Source organism: Doryrhamphus excisus, chromosome 1, assembly GCF_030265055.1.
Source record: "Doryrhamphus excisus isolate RoL2022-K1 chromosome 1, RoL_Dexc_1.0, whole genome shotgun sequence".
Lineage (NCBI taxonomy): Eukaryota > Metazoa > Chordata > Actinopteri > Syngnathiformes > Syngnathidae > Doryrhamphus > Doryrhamphus excisus.
The window spans coordinates 4,911,636-4,929,333 of NC_080466.1; the positions used below are offsets into that span (position 1 = coordinate 4,911,636).

Below are 17,698 nucleotides of genomic sequence, written 5' to 3' on the forward strand. Positions count from 1 at the left end.
AAAAAAAGATGGTTATTTTCAGAAAATTAACTTTCTCATAACTGTTTATCAGGAGAAGGCGTTGGAAAGTGAAGAAAACACTGATGACGAGTCCTGGTATCCCAAGCACATCGAGGAATTTCTCACAGTTGATGAAGTAGGTGGAGAAGATGACTCCATTATTGAGCCTGACCTTCCGGAGCTGGAAGAGGATTTGACTACTTCTAAAGAATCTGCAGAGGAACAAACACAAACAATACAGGAGTCTGTACTGTTGCCTTCCCCGCCTTTGAAGGAGCAGAACACATCTGTCGAGGAATCGATCAAGGAACAAACCTGTGAGGATCCAGAAGTCCCGACAGAAACTCCTGAAGCTGAGAAAGCAGTTTTAGCTGACACCAATGTAGACGAACAAGTACAGTGTATGACGACTCCCGAGCCACCTACCACCAACCTGAGTGACTTTCCAAATGAAGAGTTCAAGGTTGCACTGGAGGAGACCACCGCTGAGGACAAAATCACAGACAGTGGGCCCTTAGAAGAACCAGTAAAGAACCATATTGAAATATCCGAGGAAGAATGCAAGGTCCAGGATGTAGTTCAGGTCACAGAGACCAGCTCTAAGGTGACACAACATCAGGACAACATTGTGAAAAAAGGTACTTCACACAAGATAAATAATGATTAATTAATCCCATGTAGCAGTTAAAAGCATCATCATCTGTTGTTTGAACAATACGGCAATTTAAACTGGATTAAATACAGATTGAATTTGGTTTGGCTTGACATTACAGCTTATGACACTGCAAGAACATTTTTTATAGTTTTGTTAATTACAAATTGTCATTCAGTAGATTTTTTTGTGTGGATTGTCACCTAAGTTTAATCGGATAGTGGATAGAGCAGGGGTCTCAAACTCAATTTACCTGGAGCTAGGGTCTGGGCAAGGCTGGGCCGCATCAGGTTTTCAAAAAAAAACAAAAACACATTTATTAAACAGAAAAATATACAAACTTTTTCAGTGCTTTGGTTCCGATTTTCTACAATAAAAGCTCTGATAAAACATTCCACTGTTCTCAAATATCTTAATTTTTATTTTTCTGCGCAAAATAAGATGAAAAATAAATAAACAAATCAAGAATAAAGAAAATCAATCAATCAGTAATAAATAAATATAATAATAATAATAATAAAAAGGCAAATAATAAAAAATTAAGAAACCACATATAGTTGGTGGGTAGACAAATTCTTTTTTTCAGATTAAAATGAACAAAGCATTATTAGAGCCCTGTAGACATGACAAAACACGACTATAGTCACATTTATACTCTTTTTATTTACAACATATTGCCACATAAGTTATTTCCATTAAACTTAAATAGCCAAAAACTTACCACTTCCACACGGATAGGGAGGAAAACTATTAACAGTTATTTAACCTTTAACATGAACATTAATCAAACGTAATAATTTTTTCTGGGTACATGATACCATACAGCATCCATTTCAAACTTGCGCGGGCCGCACTAACATTAAACTTTCATATCAAGGCGGGGGCCTCAAACTAGCAGGCCACGTGTTTGAGACCCCTGGGATAGAGGAATACCCACAAAGGGGACAAAAATCCAGGTTGGTAGGTCAAAAACATTGTTTTGGTTTAAAACTTTCGGGTCTGCGAAGGGGGTGCCATCCTTGGGTCCCTTCGACCCGGCCGGCTGGGGGTTCCTCCCTTTAATGTGGGGGTCCGCCCATCTGTGGCACGCTCTGCGGCTCCTCTCAGTGTGGACGGCCCCAAAGGTGGCGTCTCCTTGTTCCTCAGTGCCATGCCATGTCTCTCTACTGTGTGAGATTGTGTGTGTGTGTGTGTGTGTGTGTGTGTGTGTGTGTGTCTAGTATGGAGGGTGGGAGGGAGGGGCTTAAATTTGTAATTGTTTTTCCTTTTAATTGTGGTAATTGTTTTTAATTCTGTAAAGCACTTTGTGTTGCATGTCTTTGCGGGAAAAGTGCTCTACAAATAAAGTTGATTTGATTTGACTTTGTATTTCCTCTACTTTGCTGTAGAGATTGAAGCCCCCTTGTTGTCCATTGAGCAAGACAAAGTTGCCATTGAACACATCATCCCTTTGGGTAAGCACAATAAATATTATTAGTATGACTGTCGAAGATGAAATTCTATTGTATCGTCCTTGAGGCAATTTATATTTCATCATTATAACCGTCTCAAGATCATAGACCTCAGCATCGTCCGTCTTTAGCGTGAACGTGAAAGCGTTATCATGTCCACTGCTAATAACGGTACTGACAACCTGTTGCATTAGCACTCTAATTGACTGGAATTGGCTAGCCACTTGCTGACCTATTTCCGTGAGCTCCTTATGAACTGCACCCCTGAGAGATGAGTATTTATATTATTATTAGCCCAGGAATGACACGGCCGCAGCACATGGGGCAGTGGTGGTGGGTGTGCTGCTTCGGGGACTTACATAAGCCGCTGCTGTGTGGCAACAATAGATCACGGTGCAGACATGAGGGCTGTGTCTGCCATGAGTAATCTCACTATTTGGGCTGCGTGATGCCTCTATCTCGGTGTTTTTATCCACAACAACTGAGATGACATCTTTGAAAATCTAAAAAAAATTATGTACATTTTCCTAATCATTTAATCATTCTAAGGCTATAAATCAGCACAAATAAACTTGATATGTCTTAGTCATCCAGGTCATGGTAATCCACAAAGATTGAACTTTTTTTTCTGATTACTGAGTCGCCACAGCAGATCTCCAAAAGGCTTCTTCAGCTCTAAATTTTTAATTGTAGACTGTCCCTATTTATATCTCTGGTGGGTGTTTGTTTTGTTTCACTCGATCACGTATCGAGATATTTTTGTTACTGTGAGCCATCCACCCATTTTCTATACCGCTTATCCTCACTGGGGTCATGGGTATGCTGGAGAGGCGAGAGTCGGGGTACACGTTGGACTGGTCGCCAGCCAATCACAGGGCACATATAGACAAACAACCATTCACACTCACAATCCATACCTATGGACAATTTGGAGTCGCCAACTTAGCATATTTTTGGAATGTGGGTACGCTAACCACTAGTCCAGTGATTTTCAACCACTAGTGTACCTTGAGAAACCGTCAGGTGTGCCGTGAGGAATTACCCAATATCACTTTTTATAATTAACATTTATTAATCATCATTTGCAAATATTATGTCAATAGCCATTATGTCAATAGTATACATGGACCCAAATATTCCAATAGCATTTGGTTTATTTGCTCAAACGGAAAGAATTGAACAGGAAATGGAATATTCCTTTAACCAATCCGATTGAGGTATCTTGTACCCGCTCAAACGGAAAGTTGTCAGGGTGCCTTCTTCTTTGTGGTGTTTTTCTTCTTCTGTTGTTTTTTGGCGGTTGGCAAGCAACTTTCGTGTGCATTAGCGCCATCTGTGGAACAGAATCTAAACCCTTCTATTCCTTATTCACAAGTGCAGTTTTATTAAAAAAGAAAATATATATCTATATTTAAAACATGTCCTGAGTTTAATTATAGAATATAAGCAAGATTGAATTTGATCTTTTCCTGTTTAAATTGATCCCGGGCATGCTCAGATATGACGTAACACGCAGATCCAGACGTTCTTCACTTTTAAAAATGGAGGCCAGCAATCGGCACTGGACTAAGCAAAGTTTGTTTTTGATTCAAACTAAATTTCAAGACTGGACAGACGAAAAACTGGCAATACGGAATTATTCCAACAAGTGAAAGAAAAACTTGGGGAAGCCGGTATCACATGATGTTGATGTTTACGTTTTACTGGGCATGCCCTATTGACTCTTCTGTTTGATTTTCACGGCGCATTTTTGGTTAGTGGTGTGCCACAAGATTTTTCCAATGTAAAAAACGTGCCGTGGCACAAAAAAGGTTGAAAAACACTGCACTAGTCCACAAAGCGGCCCTTAGTGTAATTCTCAAATTGTATCATATCGTGAGGTATTGTGATATTCCAAAGTCTACTTATAACAAAATTCAGTTCATAAAGTTCCCTTTACAGAGTTTAACCTTCATTCAATTTCTCTGGGACTTTGCAGGAGTGGAGTTTATTGAGCCAAGGACCGGTTTCTTCTGTAAACTTTGTGAGCTATTCTACACCAGTGAGGAGACTGCAAAGATGAGTCATTGCCGCAGCACGGTACACTACAGGAACCTGCAGGTGTGTATGCAGTGAATGCCCTACCTCCAACCACTTTACCTCATATTTCTATGAACATGTGGCTGTAGTTCACTCCAATGGACTACACTTAAGTTTCACTTACGGTAAAAACGCAATAGTAAATATAGTTTTCAGATGTGGAATGGAATGGAATGGAATGGAATGGCCTTTATTGTCATTATACAAGATGTACAACAAGATTGGAGAGCTTCTCCTTTCAGTGCAGTAGTCAAGTTTGAAAAAAAAAAAAAGTATATAAAAGTAGAGTAAAAACGACAATTTAACAAGATATATACAAGATATCCAAAATATACACATAGTATTGCACAGGAGCATATGCAGGAGCAGACATATTCATTTTAGTGCAATGATAAATGGGTCATAGTGCAAATAATGACAGATGTGGAAAAAAATGCTAACAACACAAACACTGCATGTTGTCTTGATTCATAGCCACTGTATTTTTTTTTTAAACGATTGGACATGCAGAAGCAAGTCGTTTCATATTTCTCTGTTGGCCAGCAGCACAGCTGACGCAGGTCGCGGGAGAAACGATTCCCTAACATTCAATGTGTGACATTCCATCGAGAAAAATGGTCTTAACATTTGTGCTGTCTGTCAAAGTGGTATGTCTGTGCCGATACGCGTACGATGCCGTTTAATGGTTTAGATTTGCAAAATGAAAAAGTCACCGCTTCATAGTGAAATAAACATTTTAATCACAGATGTAACTTCAACTCATCTGTTAATACTGTAAAATGGGGAACATAATGAATTTACCCGCTGCTGATTTTCTACGTTTCCTCACTTACAAAGTCATGGACAGTACACAATTTCTATGGTACATTTATGGTGTCACCAAAATTTGAAAATGGAAGAAATACAAGATAATCAATCACATTCTTTATACAGCTCCATACATGATGATTTGTGGAGTAAGCACGATTCTGAAATGGGTGATGAACAACCCAGGATGACAAGGGATTTGTTGGTTGATGATGTCAAGGGAGTTGGGAGCCCTATAATGAAGAACTGATGAGGAACTGATGTGTTAGGGTTAGGATTAGGTAGCTTCGTTCCTCATTAATTACTGTAATTTTGGGTACTTTATTGTAAAGTGTTCAGAGAAGGCTTGAGAGATGGTGATGTGGTCAGTTAAGACCAAAACAAAGCACTCTGGCATCAACTCAACTTGTCGTGTGTGGAGGCTCAGAATTGCTGAATATGACCACAACAACATCCGTACGGTCATACAAGGAGGTGGAAAAATCCTGCTTTGGGGATGTTTCTTCACCACATGGATTAGAATATCTTGGCCTCAGCTACACCAACAAAAATGGGTTGTGGAAGCACATTAAGTCCCAGTGTCCGGATGTTATCTTCTAGAAATGATGTGGAGAGAGAAGAAACTTTGTGTTGCTCAGTGACTGCCTCAAAATCATTGCTCTTTGGAAAGTATCTGAACCAAAATGCCTATAAGAAGTATAAAAAACTGACCAACTGCAAGAAATGTACCAAGCCATGAGGATCACATGATCATTTGTGTAACCTTTGTTTGTTTTTTTCAGGGGGACATTTACAAAATCATCAGGGGATTCTGTCCCCACTGTCCCCCAACTCCTGATTTCTGGAATGTTAATGCTTTTCTTTTTTTTTTGTTATGTCCCCTCGTGCAGAAATACCTGTCACAGCTTGCACAAGAGAGTCTGAACCTGGGATTTTCAACTACGCAGTGACATCACTTGGACTTGTATACCAAGCGACACAAGTGTAATGTGTTTAATGTACAATACATGCAACAAACTTGAGTCAAGTGGACACTCGTGCTGGATTTAGGATATTGGTGGAATAAAACTTGAATAATCAATGTTACTGACAATTTAAACAAAAAAAATCATTTGAATTTTGTACATATTAGAGTAAGTGTATTTATTTGTATTTTTTCTTATTCTTGGACTGTTTGTGAACTGGATTCTTGGACACATGTTTAATGTGTCACTAATTCAACCGCTTTGAAGACTCTGATTTCCAGTTTGGTCTGTGAATTGTCCAAATGACAATATTAGCTGTAGGGCTGAATAGTTATTTAAAATGCCAATGAATGTTTTTTCCTCAGATAAAACTGAGGCAGATTCTCAGGGTCATCGTATTTGTTGGAATAGATTTCAGTTTCCTACTTACAATTTCTTGAGTCTTTGTACTGCTTTAATTGTTTTTGTTGGTTCTATTCTTGTGTGCACTACTGTTGTGTCTCAGATACAAGGTCACATCCTTTGTATGTCTATGCAAACAATTTCTTCCATTTATAAATGTCACATTAAAATTTTGACATTCGCAACCCCAGACTTTTTGGCTTACCTAGTGAAATGGACATTTGTTTTTCTTTCTATAATGTACAAGATGATGCCATTGTGTTGATATTAGTGCTGTTTATTTAACTTTTTATGTGAATAACTTTTTTTTAAAAAGGTTTTATTATACAAATGTGCAAAAAAATTGTCATTTTTGTCATTTTAAGTCATGTGCCAAATATCGCATAGAACATATATACATGGCACAATTCATTCTTTTTAAGACCAAGCGTGACTATGAATTGTACTGTTGGAAAAGAGCGCCACCAAGTGTTCAAGCAGAGTACTTCAAAGTTGGCTAACACTCAAAAATGCGATAGCACAAAATGGAAATACAAAAACTGTTTATTTATTCATTTATTTGCACAAAAGTAATTATTAGTGGATATTACATGTATTACAAACATCTTAAGTCCATACAAGTTTATTCGCATATGTTTATTTTTGTTGTTATATTTATTTACTTTATTTTAGTGACAAGAATCTGACGAGACTGAAACTTAACTTGACAATACAGTACTGTATTGAATTTATTCAATCAAACTAAGTCAACTATAGGGGGCAGTATTCAGGAAATTGCGACAATGAAATCCGGTTTTTCATTGGCTGGGTGTTCTCAACCCCCCAATTCTATCAGCCAATCAGATAACAAAACATACACCTACGTGTTCGAGTTGCTGGGTAGATCAATCCAAAACAACGTCGTTCAAGTCAGACTCGAGCTTTAAACCAGCAGACGACCACTGACTCATTTGTGAGTTATTTACACAATTTACTCACCATAATGACCGTAATGTATATTATATAATAATGTATTGTTCCTTAGTAAAATGTTTTGATATAGATATAAGGCACTGACTGACGCGCTCTTGAGCAATTGTATTCTCTTGTCACGTCTCCGCTAATTCAAACGACGTACCCTGGTTGCTTCGTGCGTATTTTACGTGTATTTTTTTTACATTAGTGTTATATTATAGTGTCGTTGCTGTTTGTTAATGTGCTCTGCTCTTCCCCTGAGAGTGAGCAGTCAAGCTAGGCTAAAGCGCTACCCATTGTTTATCAACAGTGAGACTTTGAATGAACAGAAGGGGAGGGGTGGGTTGTTGCGTAGCTACATGTCTGGGCTTGTTTTTTCGTCTAATGGCTGCATCGCATCCTTAACATTGCAGGGGATCCGCTAAATCTTCCTTTGCGTTGCAACATATATTCCCTATTGTTGGAAATGGCAGCTGACTGCGAGGCCTGGTTGAATTCCAACCCCGTCGGTGAGTGTGAAACAGTCCGAGGGACTTTAAATGCACCATCACTTGTGTATAAACTGGGTCTTTAAACACGGAAGTGGTCTAGTTTCCCCTTTCGTTGCACAATATGCAGAATTACAATGGTGCAATTACATTAGGTTATAATAATAATGTTTTTCTATGCTTGTCAGGCTTTATTGAACCAGAGTCGTGTAGTTTTATGGTGTAAATAAAAATCTTAACAGGTGGCAGCCATACTATTTACAAACGTTTCTGCATATGCATGATGTCATGTGATTTAATGTCAGGACGTCATAGGAGTGGCGTACTTTTGGCAGGGGTGTCCACATTTCAATAGAAAGGGTCACATACAGAAAGATTTAAGGATGAGAGGATCATTTTGAAGATGCTAAGACTAATCCAAAGTAGGTCAAGATATGTCTAATTCAGTAATATATAGTGATGTATGTATTTTAAGTAATTAACAATTTATTTTATTTGTACAATATACTGAGGGTCATTAAAAAATTGCTGTGGTCTGAAAATGACCAAGGCCGCTCTTAGAACCCCCTGGCATATAGCAGTACATTTTCTAATGATTCATTATTTGTCAAATTACTGCATTATTATTTTCATAGTAAAAAAAAAAATACAAAGAAAAGCCAGTATTCCACATACTGGGTATATTTATTTTTATAATGTTGTTGTAATAACAATAACAATGGTTAAATATACATAGTTTATGAAAAGTCATTTAACAACTGTTGTTTTAAAAATGTTACCTTAAATGCAGTATAGCCTAAAAGCGTAGCTGATGTCATGATGAGCTTGTTTAAACTGCCAACTAACTGAGACCAAATCAACAGTATTTCCACAGGTGGACACCATTTGATTCAACAATCGATTCCATTTAATTATTATGCTAATCTCACTGACAGAGGCTGGCAATCTGAGTGACTCGTTTGTGTCTGAAGACGAAAGCAATGGTGGAATGCTTACAAACAACAAGAACACCACCAACGAGATCAATGGCAACTGGCTGTCCTCGTCTAGCAACAGCATCCACGAGGCACGTCTCAAAGCAAAGGCCAAGCGGAGACTCAGGAAGAATTCCTCTCGAGATTCTGGTAGGGGAGACTCCCTCAGCGATAATGGGGATCTGGTTAGGGGAACAGCGGTGGCCCCCACCAGCCCGAAAAGCAAGCTGATGGACAGGAAGTCGAGACTGGGAAAGGGCAGAGGTCTGCCAAAGAAAGGTAAGACGTTCATCTGAGGGACACATGGAGTGAAATTGTTGTGACGGTTGTTTAATCTTTATTTCAAAGACAAGTGTTATTATTAGGGATGTGCCTAAATATGGACGTATCAAACTATCACTATATTTAACAATATTTGTGATGGATTATTGATACGCTTGTGCCATGTATCGTTTTTTTTTTCATTATTATTAAAATACAGGCACACCCAGCCACCTCGTTTGTGACTTTGCTCGCAGAAAAAACTGTGCCCAGTCAGATAAATGTTGATTTTCCTCTTCAAATGCTAAATGTTGTGTACTTAAGAGACATGTGTTTGTCATGTCTTTCCAGTGATTACGTCACTACTACTATTCTCTACTAAATATTTATTTTTGTTTTGCTTCTACTTAATTGATGTTATATACTTGAGACATACAAGATGTTGTGCCCTGTGCCCTTCGGCATGCCTTTTGTAGACACATTCTCCTGCCGGGGTACAAGTTCCTGTGGTGGGAAGAATGACGAGCTGCGATTGCAGCATTTCTACTCAAAGGAAGAGTGGACAACTCTTTCTTCCTTGTCTGTCGCAGGAGCAAATAAATACAGCACAATTCCTCTTTCTCAAGAAGTAGATGGCCAAGTGTTGCTATGTTGGAAGTAGAGTAAACAGTGGCTAAGTTCTTCCGCTCTAGTTTAAACTTTTTTTTCCAATACACTGCCCCACACGCTTTGGTATAGAGTCACACACGGTCTCTGGAGCAGATTTCCGTGCGGTTCTTTTTTTGCACGGCTTGTTGGAGCAGAAAGTATAACCCAGCTGTTATTGTTGAGCAGATTTGGTTCTATATTTTTTTTCTTTTAGAAAAAAAGGCTAAGAAACATTTTGGTGTTCTACATTCTAACTGGAGATAATGTCACACACTTCAAAAGCTCAGTTTTTAATTACAAAAACCTCTGCTATTATGGGCAGGACACTCGGCCTAAACAGTCAGGGTGATGTAACTTGAAGATTATATTGTTCTTGTTGGTGTGGGTCATTGTTTTGGTGTCCTGAAAAAAGAAGGGCAAATGATTTTCTACTTAATAGATTGCCGATTTTGCGCATGACGTCATACTTTAGAGCAGTTCAAACTTCATCAATTCTAAAACATTGGGTGTGTTGTACTTAGTGTCTTGTCTAGTATGTGTTTCTTTATTCTTGTTGATTACACCTTTGTCCTGTCTTTTTCTTGAACATGAAGGCATAAGAGACCAGTTACTCATTACTATATGTTCTCCTACTCGATGCAAACATAATATATACATTCAGATTTTTTCTAGATGCAATGAAAGTCACTTCTGGGTCGGGATTTGGGGCAAATACTTGTGCAGCATTTCTCTTTATATGACCTGCAATTTTGAGGTATGAGGTCTCCGGCTTTAAAAGTTGATGCCCTTCACTTTAAAAGCAATTAAAATGTATCTGGGCAGTGATTGTGCACGGTTGCAGCAGGCTGCAGTTGGGCTAAATATAGTGGGATGGCAAATATATCTTGGCACACAAGTTGCTTTTGCTGTAGGACTTTGTAAAGAGTCTGCAATCTGCTGGTGCATTTACGTGGTCTTCTAAAAGGAACTCAACCTCACATATATTGTTTAAGTGTAGTTTTTGGCTTATCAAAGCAGACTTGTGGGTGGTCCTACTGGTGGGATGTTTCTGGAACTGGTTTCATGCTTGTGTGATCAGGTGTTATAAACCCTTGAAGGGATTTAAGATGGTCCTTTTGTTTCAGTGTTTTGTTACATTACATCATCCGGTCACCACTGCAATGCTATGTTTGTGTTGAAAAGTTGTTTTCAATAATCATATTGCAGAGATCAGTCATGTTCTCCTACTTAGCTTTCTCTATAAAGAAATGATTAAACCTTTTTTTGGGTCTTCTACAACTACAGCTCATGTGTCCAAAATACATTGACATACATGGACTTACGAGGTTAAGGATCTGATATCAGGAATGGTTTCAAACATTGTACTTTAACCTTGTCCTCAGGTGGCGCTGGAGGCAAAGGAGTGTGGGGCCGATCCGGTGAGGTTTATGAACCAGAGCAAGTAGATCAGAAAGACCCAAACTATGATGAAGCTCAGGTACAGTCTGCTCTCAAATATTAAGTCAATACAACTTTTTCTGATGATGATAAATCCTTATGATACAAGACAGCATGATGCTGTGAAGTTCTCCACCACTGTGAATGACAACCACAATAATAAGCATTGTTAAATGAATACTTGATGAATTACTTAATACATATGTACTAACAGGGTATTGTTAAGGAAATGACAATAATGATGGATAATATTGAATATATATGTCTGATGCTTTTATAAATGGTTGTTGCATTGGATCTAATCTGTGTATGAGTATATGAAGAGCTTGCAACCAAAAGGCGCTAAATCCAATTTTCACTAAGTTGCATGTTTTTCATGAGTTTAATAGACCTCTGTCATGTGTATCCAAATCACATATTTTGGTCTTGAAATCATTTTAAAAAATATGAAAAAAAGTGATATGAAATGTATGCTTTCAACCAAAAGGCGCTATTTCCATTTCAGATTTCAACCAAAAGGAGCTAAATCCCTTTCTTTATTCTTTATTCTGATTGGCCCAAGTTTCCCATCTATTGATAATCTGACCAATCAGAGAGAAGAATACAATTGGCACTGTACATACAGAAAGCCAGTATCAGTGCGCATCCTGTTTTGTTTGTGTACATTAAGTACACGTATGATAGTTACAGTATGTTATGCAATTCAGGAGAACACAAATTGTGTTTTTACAGTATTCTGTAACATGGAAGTTTTTTTTACGCCATAAAAGGCATTTTCATGAGAAACATTATTTTACTTGTACTAAAAAACATACAATGTAAAGAGTTTGTAATGAGATGATTTTTGTCACTGTCACCTTCATGGTGCAGTCAAATATGAGCACTGCTTTTAATAACATTTTTATTAATTTAATGAATAATAATTATTTTGTATTGTATGTTGAGAATGGCTTCTGTGTTGTAATTATTTTATTAGCATAGCACATTAAAGCACCTTACATTCTTTTACAACAATGCCATTGAAGAAGTTAAAGGTGACTTCAAATTTATTTCAGCCAAAAGGCGCTAAATCCGAAAAAAAATAAAAAATAAAAAAATATATAAAATACATGGTGTGTGCAGGATTTTTATAGCATGCATTTTTATGACCTATATTGATAGCTCTTTCATTTGCAATATAGACTTGATGACCAAATAGATTGATATGTGCGTAATTAAAAATCATTGATTTTCTCGAAATCAGTCAAAATGGATTTAGCGCCTTTTGGTTGCAAGCTCTTCATATGCACTTTTGCTGCACTCATAATAGTACCACAAATATCCAAAGCAATAATGTTACATGTATTCATGTATATCCTGAACATGAGAGCTGGAATGTTTTACCAGGAAAACTGTGTATATGAGACTGTGGTTCCTCCGCTGGATGAGAGGGACTTTGAGAAGACAGTCACGCCCATTGTGCAAGAGTACTTTGAACATGGAGACACAAATGAAGTAGCGGTAAGCAGGACTAAGCGGAGAAGCGTCTATGAATAAACAAACAGTTGAGTTATCTCGCTTAACATTCAGGAGCTTCTGTCGGAGCTGAACCTGGGACCCATGAGGAGCGAGGTGCCATCGCTAGCTGTATCGTTAGCCTTGGAGGCTAAGGCCAGCCAGCGGGAGCTGACGTCCAGACTGCTGGCTGATCTCTGCGGGCCTGTCTTGTTCCGCAGTGACATGGAAAAGTCCTTTGACAAACTCCTCAGAGAGCTCCCTGAGCTGGTGTTGGACACACCTGAAGCCCCTCAGGTAAGTGTGCTCACTATATGCACACACAAGGATATTTAAAAGAAGAAAAAAACAACATATTTCATACCATTGCACAAAACAATATCAGTACATGTAAGATTAAGATAAGATATGCCTTTATTCGTCCCTCAGTGGGGAAATTTGCATTGCACAGCAGCAAGAGTACAGAATCAGTTAAGCAGTACAAAATACACAATATAGAAAAATAAACAATATAAACAACCCAAGTATTAACAAAATCAACAGTTTTATACAATACAGTATGTAGATAATATGAAACGAGATGAGATATATGACCAGTCTATAGACTGAGATCTTGTTAGAGAGTTAATATGAGGCATTATGGAAATACTTCACATAGAACTTAGTATATTGAAAAAAAGCACATGCTAAACACTCTTCAAATAATGGAGATTGTTTGGCACAAAAACCGTCCACATACCAGCGCTGCTTTGTGAGGAGGTGTTTCTTACTGCTGTTTTTTTCCAAAACTTTCATCTTGAAAGACAAAAATCTCTACCTTATGTGTGTATGCGTTGAACACACGGCCATAAAAGCCCATTTCAGTTCCCTTTCTATTGCAATTAGTGCAATTATGGCTTTTAATTTAGCGTTTACTCACATTTGGCCACGTTTGGGCTTCAAGTCTGGTACATTTGGCTAGCATGAGTGCTTTGGTCCGTGCTTAATTTCAACACTCCCTCTCTTTCGGTCGATTGGAAAAGATGGCCTAGGGCAAGGGGACTCAAATCCAAGTCAGACAAAGTATGCATGACTTTAGTGTTGAGTACACTCTAAAATTCCAAATCCCAAACACAATGCTGTTCACTACCTCATATGAAATGGATTTTGCAGGAGTTAATAAGCAGAAAATGGTCATTAAAATTCCTTACACCTTGAGCACACAGTAGCTACTATAGGTAACCATTGCCTCTTAAAGTTGCATACTGCAGTTTCTGTTTCAACTATATTATTGGTATATTATTGATTGAGCAGAGGGGGGCAATACTGCTTTTGAATGTGGTGTGTGTGTGTGTGTGTGTGTGTGTGTGTATATGTCTGTCCTCTGCAGCACAGACATGAGATCTCTGGTCATTGTCTGGCCGCACTCTAAAAATGCAAACTCAGCACAGCTCTCTGAAAGGCCTATTCGTCCTCTACCCATGACCCCCTCCCTCTCTAGTCTAATTTGGTCTCACTGGTTCTTTCTCACAGATCTGTGTGTGTTTATGGGGTATTATAAATCTACCCTCCCCCGCACAAAAACTACCTCTCTGTGTTCCCTGTGTGTGACTTTGTCAATTTCTCACACATACACACACATTTATGTTGTTCTTCATGCAGCAGCCAGTCAAGCCAACAGAGTGAGCTGTCTGTCATACAGGAGCAATAGTCACACTGCTGACTGCATGATTTTTGTGGAAGGCAACAAAGCCAGCTCTTCTGTTTGCTCAAAATTACAAGCCTGCATAACTGTATGCAGGGTACATTGGACTGGTCGCCAGCCAATCGCGGGGCACATATATAGTAGACATATAGACAAACATTCATACCTATGGGCAATACGGAGTTACCGATTAGCCTAACATGTTTTTGGAATGCAGAAGGAAACCAGAGTACAGATATGCAGTATATTTGTAATTCACATGATTACAAACTGTTTTCTTATTATTCTTTCACAGCTGATGGGCCTGTTTATTGCACGTGCTGTGAGTGACCAAATATTGTCAAAGACCTACATTGAAAGCTACAAAGGCAGAGTTGGCTGTGAATACACAAGGTATGAGTAAAACATTTATGAATCATCAATTATACTTTGTTTTGATTGAGGTGGTTAAAGGTATTTCACAGTGTTTTATTATTGTGGGTGTAGTTTGTGTAGAACCGTAATGCCTCCTTTATTGATGTTTATTAGTTTCAGACCCAACAGCAATAAGTGACTTTCTGTAAAGTAGGATTCAGTATTAATAAACTGAATATTTTTGTAGTTAGAGCATAGTTTATTACTTTTTAAATACAATTCTTACCATTATTAGAGCCCCCTGGACATTAAATAATACCACAATAGTCACCTTTGTACTCATATTATCCAATATAGTGGATATAATCAGACAAAATAAGCCATTTGAGGCCTAAATAAGACTCGCTCGTGTGTGTTTCAATAAATGTCTTCCGTCTGTGCGGACAGGAAGTGATTCACAGTCGAGTTTTAGCTGGAGTATGGCCATACCAGTGTCCCGTGTTATTATGGTGTTGATGATGAACTATTATTATCATGTTATTATTGTGCCTGTTGTGAGATCATTTAAAAAATAATAAAAGCTCGTCATTGGAGTCTGGTGCGTGTATAGGCCATAGACAACCACAAAACAGTGCATATTTATTACATGTTGTTTTATGCAATAGAGTGAGGGAGCAATGTTGGAACTGCGGTAGAGCGAGGGATGACTGTACTGAATTAGACTTAGAGGTGTTTTGTTTTTTTGTTTTTTTACTTTGTTCCAGTGCTTGTAATGAACTTGTATTGATTGTGCATGTAATATAATTTTGCAGGGCAGCACTTGACCGGGCAACAGTACTGTTGAAAATGAGTAAAGGGGGTCTTCGTGTAGACAACCAATGGTCTTCAGGTGGAGGACGGAGACCTGTCACACAGCTCATTAAAGAGGTAAAGTCCTCCAAATAAAAATCATTGCATCATCACATTTTAAAAGCTGTTTTAATGATTTGAACATGCCAAATTGTCGAAGACACTCCAAGTTAGAGAAAGAGGCAATTAATGTTGGTCATGTTCTGTATCAGATGAACCTGCTACTGAAGGAATACATCCTGTCTGGAGACAGCAAGGAGGCTGAAAGATGCTTGAGAGATTTAGAGGTTCCTCATTTCCACCATGAGTTTGTCTATGAGGTAAGCAGCGTGTTTGCATGCAGACACAGTTACCAACAGACCTTACTCTTATTACACTTGACTTATTTCTTTCAGGCAATAGTCATGGTATTGGAGTCTAAGGGAGAGAAAACATTCAACATGCTTCTGCAGCTTCTGAGGTCACTCTCTGTATCATCCATCATCACTGTGGACCAAATGAAAAGGGTAAGGCGACATCTGGTGTTTTAGTTATGTACTGCACATTGGAGCTCACTCACTCAAATCTCATTGTCTTCCTCAGGGCTATGAAAGAGTTTATATGGACGTAGCTGAAATTAATATAGATGTCCCTCGTGCGTACTTCATCCTTGAGCAGTTTGTGGAAAAGAGCTTCAATATGGGTGTCATAGGTGTCAAGTTACGAGATCTTTGTCCCTGTAGGTTAGTGCACATTGCCTTTTTTACTTTCAGAAATATTTGATATTATTTTGTGTATGAAAGTTGTGATTAATGCCTCTTCTTTCTCTCGCCAGGGGCCGCAAGAGATTTGTCAGTGAGGGAGACGGGGGTGTCGTCAAGCTTGAAAGCTAAGGAGCTGAGGAGGAACTCGGTTTCCTAGATAAAGCAACAGTACTTTTTTTTTTTTAAAAAAAACATATTTTCCAAAATATTTGGGTGCATTTCTTATAACAGTCAAGAGTTCTCAAATTCAGGCAGGGCGACAAAACTGCACTTTTGCAACAGATACTTGTTAGTTTCCTCCAGTGTTTCAATATAATTACATAAGCTAACCCTGAAAGTGCCACACCTCCGTGTCAGTCATTCCATGTTATGTACAGTATTCTGATTTCACTGCCACACCTTTTGTGTGTTCCAGAAGGCAACTGTTTGTATAGACAAGACTGGTTTGTGTCAAGACAAGAGCTTATAAAAGGCTGTACAGAAATACAGGGGTTTGTGTTTGTATTTGCAAAACTGACCCTCTTACGAGCTGCTCTTTCTATGCTGTGTTTGACTCACTTTCTTTTTTTCTTACACCACAAAGATGTCATTTTTGAAGGTCCACGAAATGCTGCAGTTCCGCATTAAAGCATTGAGGTTTAGAGCGTTTATTTTTATATTGACTGGTGTAAGTGATTTATCATGTGTTGCGCCATGTTTGTTCATTAAAACAACAATAATTAATCAGGATTTTTTTTATTGTCACATTATGAAGCATTTAGGCTACCACAGATCAACAGCGGAAGATAACCTCAGATATTAATAACTTAGGGTGAAAAAACAAAATTTGAACCCAACCTCTCCAATTCTAAATAAAGCCAATCATGGCGATGGAACAGGTTGGGTTTACAGTATATCCAAAATGTCTGATATTGCAAATCCGCCTGTCTACTGAGATTGCTCCTTCATGGCAAGTTCTTGTTGTCTGACAGCCTCTTGAGCCTCCATCTGCATCTTCTCCAGCTTCTCAAGGGTGACGGACTTGAGTGGAAGCAATTTGGGCTTGCAAAGAACCATGGTAGGGACATCTTCCATAGAAAGCTGCCCTGTGGATGTTATTGAAGGAAAAAAAATAATAACTTAAAATTCATGATGTCTAAAGATAAAAAAAATACTAGTGTTTATATCTGAGTACAAACCTTGCTTAGGCAGAACCTCTCTCAACACTGACTTCACTTCCGGCATTGTGTCCTCTTTGTGTCCTACTGCTGAGAGATAAATATTGATATTATTTTTTAATTGCGGTCATTTGTGACACAAACTGCTCTACGATGCAGTGCATGTTGTACACCACCGCAAAAACCTTTATGACAATGACAACCAAAACGTCGTCACTGCAAAATAAGTCATTATTATGGGAAAAGTGAAAATGTTATCCATGATGTCGTATTTTTGGTATGGTAAAATTAAGATTTAG

At 38.3% G+C, this 17,698-nt stretch overlaps 2 protein-coding genes across 4 annotated transcripts in view; both read left to right on the forward strand.

Moving 5' to 3' along the window:
• rbm20 (RNA binding motif protein 20) overlaps positions 1-6,535 on the forward strand; it is a 30,414-nt gene extending 23,879 nt beyond the window's left edge. Inside the window, exons 12-15 of the mRNA XM_058084640.1 lie at positions 53-638; positions 2,041-2,106; positions 4,082-4,203; positions 5,880-6,535. Of these exons, the coding sequence (XP_057940623.1) occupies positions 53-638; positions 2,041-2,106; positions 4,082-4,203; positions 5,880-5,939 (834 nt within the window). The 3' untranslated portion in view covers positions 5,940-6,535. The remainder of the gene's footprint in view (positions 1-52; positions 639-2,040; positions 2,107-4,081; positions 4,204-5,879) is intronic.
• Positions 6,536-7,220: 685 nt separating this feature from the next.
• Positions 7,221-16,726, forward strand: pdcd4b (programmed cell death 4b). 3 transcript variants are annotated; one of them, XM_058062818.1, is made up of 12 exons: positions 7,221-7,308; positions 7,724-7,819; positions 8,734-9,051; positions 11,064-11,158; positions 12,505-12,618; positions 12,688-12,909; positions 14,592-14,689; positions 15,463-15,577; positions 15,712-15,819; positions 15,895-16,005; positions 16,082-16,221; positions 16,314-16,726. In XM_058062818.1, exons 2-12 carry the CDS (start codon positions 7,777-7,779, stop codon positions 16,369-16,371), a joined length of 1,422 nt encoding a protein of 473 aa, XP_057918801.1. In that variant the 5' UTR covers positions 7,221-7,308; positions 7,724-7,776; the 3' UTR covers positions 16,372-16,726. The 3 variants fall into 3 exon arrangements, with proteins under 3 accessions (XP_057918801.1, XP_057918725.1, XP_057918891.1); XM_058062742.1 differs by having other exon boundaries at positions 16,082-16,217; XM_058062908.1 differs by lacking the exon at positions 7,724-7,819 and having other exon boundaries at positions 7,231-7,308; positions 16,082-16,217.
• Positions 16,727-17,698: the final 972 nt, after the last annotated feature.

Coding starts and splice junctions, on each gene's coding strand:
- pdcd4b (XM_058062742.1), top strand. CDS start 7,777: ATGGCAGCTGACTGCGAGGCCTGGTTGAATTCCAACCCCGTCG. Junction 12,910..14,591: donor ACACACCTGAAGCCCCTCAG/GTAAGTGTGCTC, acceptor ATTCTTTCACAG/CTGATGGGCCTGTTTATTGC. Junction 14,690..15,462: donor GTTGGCTGTGAATACACAAG/GTATGAGTAAAA, acceptor ATAATTTTGCAG/GGCAGCACTTGACCGGGCAA.